At 35.2% G+C, this 5,239-nt stretch overlaps 1 protein-coding gene and 1 long non-coding RNA gene across 3 annotated transcripts in view; one reads left to right on the top strand and one right to left on the bottom strand.

Annotated features, from left to right (window-relative positions):
* Positions 1-698: 698 nt before the first annotated feature.
* The window catches only part of LOC114486392 (uncharacterized), a 13,394-nt gene continuing 8,853 nt past the window's right edge, over positions 699-5,239 (top strand). Inside the window, exon 1 of the long non-coding RNA XR_003680034.2 lies at positions 699-1,046. This is a non-coding gene — a long non-coding RNA (uncharacterized lncRNA). The remainder of the gene's footprint in view (positions 1,047-5,239) is intronic.
* LOC102974795 (C-type lectin domain containing 7A) overlaps positions 2,120-5,239 on the bottom strand; it is an 11,294-nt gene continuing 8,174 nt past the window's right edge. For both annotated transcript variants that reach the window (XM_007114041.4, XM_007114039.4), the window contains one exon: positions 2,120-2,511. In XM_007114041.4, the coding sequence (XP_007114103.1) occupies positions 2,422-2,511 (90 nt within the window). In that variant the 3' untranslated portion in view covers positions 2,120-2,421. The remainder of the gene's footprint in view (positions 2,512-5,239) is intronic.

A 5,239-nucleotide genomic window follows, 5' to 3' on the forward strand; every position in this document is an offset into this window, starting at 1 on the left:
ATGCCGGGGAGCGGCTGGGCCCGTGAGCCCGGGTACCGCAAAAAAAAAAAAAAAAAAAAAAAAAAAAAAAAAAAATGCAAGGGAGAGAGGTAAGTGAAGCACATATGAACATGAAGTAAGAAGATAGGATATTGGAAATTGTCACAGCTGAGGTGTTATAATTTAGGAGGTGCTGATAATTATGATTCTAATGAAATAGCACTTAGAGTTATTTCCCAAACTTTATTCAAGGAGATTCTTGATAATTTTTACCAACCCACATTAACATTTTTAATACTTGTCCTTAAATATTTTTTTCAACCATGACAAAAAGATTTTTTGGATACCGACTTTATTGCAGGTACTATTCTCAGATTCTGAGATCCATCAGTGGAAAACAAAACTCTGTGCTTTTAGTGTCCACATTGTATGGAAGAAGGCAGATGATATACAAGAAAGATAATAAGTAAGTCAATAGTAGAATACATTCTACTGTGATAAGAGATATGGAAATATACAGAGGGTGAGGGAGGTTAAGAATGTACAGAAAGGCGGGCTGGCAATTTTAAATAAGGTAGTCAGAGTCAGCCTCATTAACACGTGATACTTGGGCAAAGACTTGAAAGAGGTAAGAGAGTAGGTCCTGCAGGTATCTAGGGTAAGAATAGTTCAGGTAAAGGAACGGGGACGCTCAAAGGCCCTGAGATGCAAGCATGCCAGCTGTGGCTGAGAAACAATAGAGAAACCATCATCCTAAATGGAATGAGTCATGAGGAGGAAAGCAGCTTAGCTGGAGGGAGTAACTGGCCAGCAATTGTCTTGGTGAGTAGACAGTTGTAAAGGTCTTTTGGGTTTTGTTTCGATTTCTTTTTCTTTTTTTTTTACTCAGATATGTGGGAAGTCAAGGAGAGTTTTAGCAGAGAGCTGGCATGGTTTGTTTTAATTTTAATGGAATCAGTCTGCTACGTTTGAAAATGGACTATAGCAAGACAAGTGTAGATGCTGGGAGACTTCTTTGAAAATTATTGCAATAACTCGGGCAAGAGGAGATGGTGGCCCTTGAATAGGTAAGTGTTTCCTCTAGCATGATCATTACTCACCTTGAATTTGCCCTTTAGACATAACGTCAGCTAGTAGCTATTTTTCCTTTTCTGTATCTTGGAAAAGTGTGGATGTTTTCTGTTCACTCCCATGCACGTTCCCACTTTGGCTGTGGTATACACGTGTATTGACAAGTGAGGTATGGTATGCCTTGGACAGCCTAGAGCATTCTGACTTTACACCACCACTTTTGTTAAAGTTGTGCTTTTATCTTTAAGTTACAGGTTATTGTTGCCTCACCTGTCTGGTCTAGATAAGTGCAGCTGGACATACAGCATACAGAATTATTTCCTTGATTATCAAGATTTCTTCAAATCATCCACTCCATTTGGAGGATACAGGAGACCCCAAAACAAAATTAAAAGGCATGGCATCGCTTCGAAATCCCACTTTATGCCTTAATTTAACTCTCAACCTGAATTATCTTTGCCCTTCCACATTTCTTTTCAGATAGTGACAACACAAGTTAGTGTCTTAAAAGACAGTAGTCAACCTCACCAAAAATTTCTACCTTCTTCTCTTAGATTTTTCAACATTTAAGATCCAAAATTTATTCTTCAACACAAAACTACCTCCTCCCCAGGGCCAAATTCATCATCATTTTGGGGGAGAGGGCAAATAGAGATAGTGTTAATTACACATGGCACATAATTTAAAGGCCAAAGGTTCTTTAATTAACATTTTTTATTAAAATGAAATTCACATAACATTAACCATTTTAAAGTGAAAAATCCAGTGAACGTGATGCAATTTCTGTTCACATGTTAATGAATACAAGAAGGTTGTAAATGCCTCTCCAGTAATATGGAACTCCCCATTGGAAATATAAATAGCACCGATGGGAAAGTTTAAGAGAAAATTAAAAAGAGACGAATCCTCATAGGAGGGAACTTACTTATGTTCCAATAATACCTTTTTACAGTAATTAATTCCTGAGGAACTGCTGAAAACTGCAAAACAGTAATCATAAAAAGTAATAAAACATGTTTTGCATTACAAAATGTTAATACCTCTGTCAATAGGACAGGTTACTTTTTTATATTCATTATCAGATCTTTTTTTGATTGATAGTATCTGAAAAGGAGAAAGCTTTCTTATAACAGCAGATTCCCTACAATTTCACATTATACAAGATTCTCTTACAGATATGGCAGACATATTCTCTCGGCTACTTGAGAAAAAAAGAGATGGAATTGGATGATTTTTTTATGATGCTTTTGGTCATAAACCTGTTGCTTTCTACCCTCCTTACTATCTTACATATTTCTCTCTGCTCCTCCACGGCGACATCCCCACCGTTATATTGACAGCTTCTTCTCACAAATACTGTATGAAGGCACACTACAAAGTTGGTCGTAAATGACTGACACATGAATCCATACACAACTGTGAGATGAGTCTTGTTTGGTAACTGTTCTTCTGATTTGAAACCTGTTAAAATAAAATACGATAAGGTAATTGTATAGAACAAACATAAGGAATGTTGTCCACTGTCTCCACAAAGCTGAAATACATTGGTAAGGATATTGGTGAAAAGAGTTTCTGAAGTGTACATATCATTGAAAAAGGAAACTTGAATTTAGATTCTATTTGTTTCCAGTGGTAACAAAATAACCCTCATTACTAAGGCATAAAAATGACTCAAAAAAATTTTAAGAAATACTACTAGTTGCATAAAATTAAATAAAACTGACAAAAAAGAAAAACTATTTAACGTTCTATAGACAGTTCTTTACTTCTCTTTTAACCTTTTACCTAGAAGTATATTTATCAAATGAAGCAACAGTTTAGCGAAAATATTATTGGGTATGTTTAGTGAGTAGACCAAGTTGAAGCGTTCTTGCTCAAAGTTATTTAGAACTAAGTGAAGAATCATTGATATCAAAGCCATTTAAAGGCAGTTCAAACAACCCTATATTTTTAATTCATCCTGAAGTTTGCATTGTATTGCAATATAATGAGAGACGATTATGAGAATTACCATGGGTAAATAGAAGCATGGCTCTGTTCTGTTTGCTCTTTAGTCTCCTAAAGGAGCAGTGTTAATTATTCAGTCAAGCTCAAAGGGCATCACTGAGCCTCAGTGTAAAAGCTATGGTCTGGTACTTTTCATCCTGTACATCTATCTCTTCTTGGCCCTGGAGTTGGAGGATTGAGAGAATTCTTCTATTGAAATAACTAGACTAAGGACATGAAACAACTTTGATCCAGCCTCAGGGAGAATTCTGACCAGTGATCTTCTCCAAAAAATTTTCTTGACCTCCAAGAGATTTTGGAGTATGTACAGAGCCAGAATTAAATTACTGTCACCAATGAGTAGTTGCATATCAAAATGTTAATTTGGACCTACTCTTATGACTTTAGAGAGTCCACTATTCATTTTTTAAAACAGAAAATAAAACGCAAGACAAAGGGCTATAGAAAAGTAGGAGATATATTTTGTCAAGATTCTTTGTTAATAAATTCACTGTGCTTTGGCTAGTGGAAGTGAAATAGTTAAGTGGTATTAAAATCAAAATGTGATAATACTCAGTTTGTACTATTCATAGCCGATGGTGCTTGCCAGAAGCAAATGAAAAGCTTCTCTGTAAACTTCAAATTAATTCTACAAACATTTAAGAGATAATGTTAAGTGCATTATCAAAAAAAAATCAGACATATCGATATGAATAAAAATTAGAAAAAAAAGATAATAGAAACAGATACAAATGAGTATATGACACTGGTATTATCAAGCACAAATATTAAAACAACTATACAGTGTATTCTAGGAGTTAAAACACAATGCTGAGAATGTTAGAAGAAAGCTAGGAATTATAAATAGCAACTGGGTAGATTTGAGAAATTGTAAAACTGAAAACTTCATCAAACAAAATTAAAAGCTCAACTGAGGCTTTCAATGGCAGTTTAGCTACAGATGAGGAAAAATCAGCACTGCAAGATAGGTGAGAAATAAATACATAGGTTACAGAGAAAAAGGATAAAAATACAGGAAAAAGCAAATGAGACATATAGGATATTGTGAATGGGTCTGTAATACATTTAACTGGAATTCCAGAAGAAGGGAATAAAGCCAGGAAGGAAGCAACATCTGAAGCATGCGGCTGAAAACTTTTCAAAACTGAAAAAAGACATCAGATTTAAAACATATATTACTTTCAAAGAGCTGACTTTTCAAAAACAACAATAAAAATAGAATACATTATAGTAATATCTTTGAATGCCTGAAAGAAAAAAAACTATAAATTTCTAATTTTATACTCAAAATATTTTTTAGAAAAGTTGAAACAAAGACAGTTTTAGACAAGCACAGAAAACATGACCTTAAAACTTCAACAAGTACCATTTATTTAATTCTGTGAAATAAATGCATTCAAGATGGGAATTTAACAGAAAACCCTGCAGAAGCTGGAAAACAAAGGAATATTTTGGCGCAGGAGTAAATGAAAAATAAAACTGCCAGACAAAAAAGAGTAACATTGAAAAGTGCATTTCTCAATCTTGCCACCAGGTGGAAGGTGGGAGGAAAAAATTATATACCCCCTATGAAGTTGAGCCACAAGCTGCTATTCACACAATTTTTCTGTCTGAACCCATTATAACAGTATACACACACACACACACACACACACACACACACACACACACACACACACACACACACACACACATATACGAAACCCCTAGTGGAGTGTTTAATTTAAGTAGTCTCAGGTTTGCGGTGCTCCTCTTTGACTGGCAGAAACAAATGCTAAGCTTTGACAGAGCTCAATTTTAGTGCAGGATGATAATGATTATAAAAGACCAGCAGCTGTAAGACATATGCCAATTTTAGAGATGCTAAAATGTGGGAAAATATGGGCCAGAGTTAAAATACACAAAAATAATAGCATGTTAATTGGGGAGGGAGTACACAGAGTAAAGAAATACTCTAATATTTTATATTGCCCAGGAAAAACATGAAAAGGCCAATTAATATTAGACTTTGATGAGTGAAGACTATATGTTGAAATCTCTAGAGTAACTGCTAAAAGTAGTTAAAAAGTAAATTCTAAATTAACATAAGAAAAGGTGGGGCTTCCCTGGTGGTGCAGTGGTTGAGAGTCCGCCTGCCGATGCAGGGGACGCGGGTTCGTGCCCCGGTCCGGGAAGATCCCAC

The sequence above is a fragment of the Physeter macrocephalus genome, chromosome 6 (genome assembly GCF_002837175.3).
Source record: "Physeter macrocephalus isolate SW-GA chromosome 6, ASM283717v5, whole genome shotgun sequence".
NCBI classification, from domain to species: domain Eukaryota; kingdom Metazoa; phylum Chordata; class Mammalia; order Artiodactyla; family Physeteridae; genus Physeter; species Physeter macrocephalus.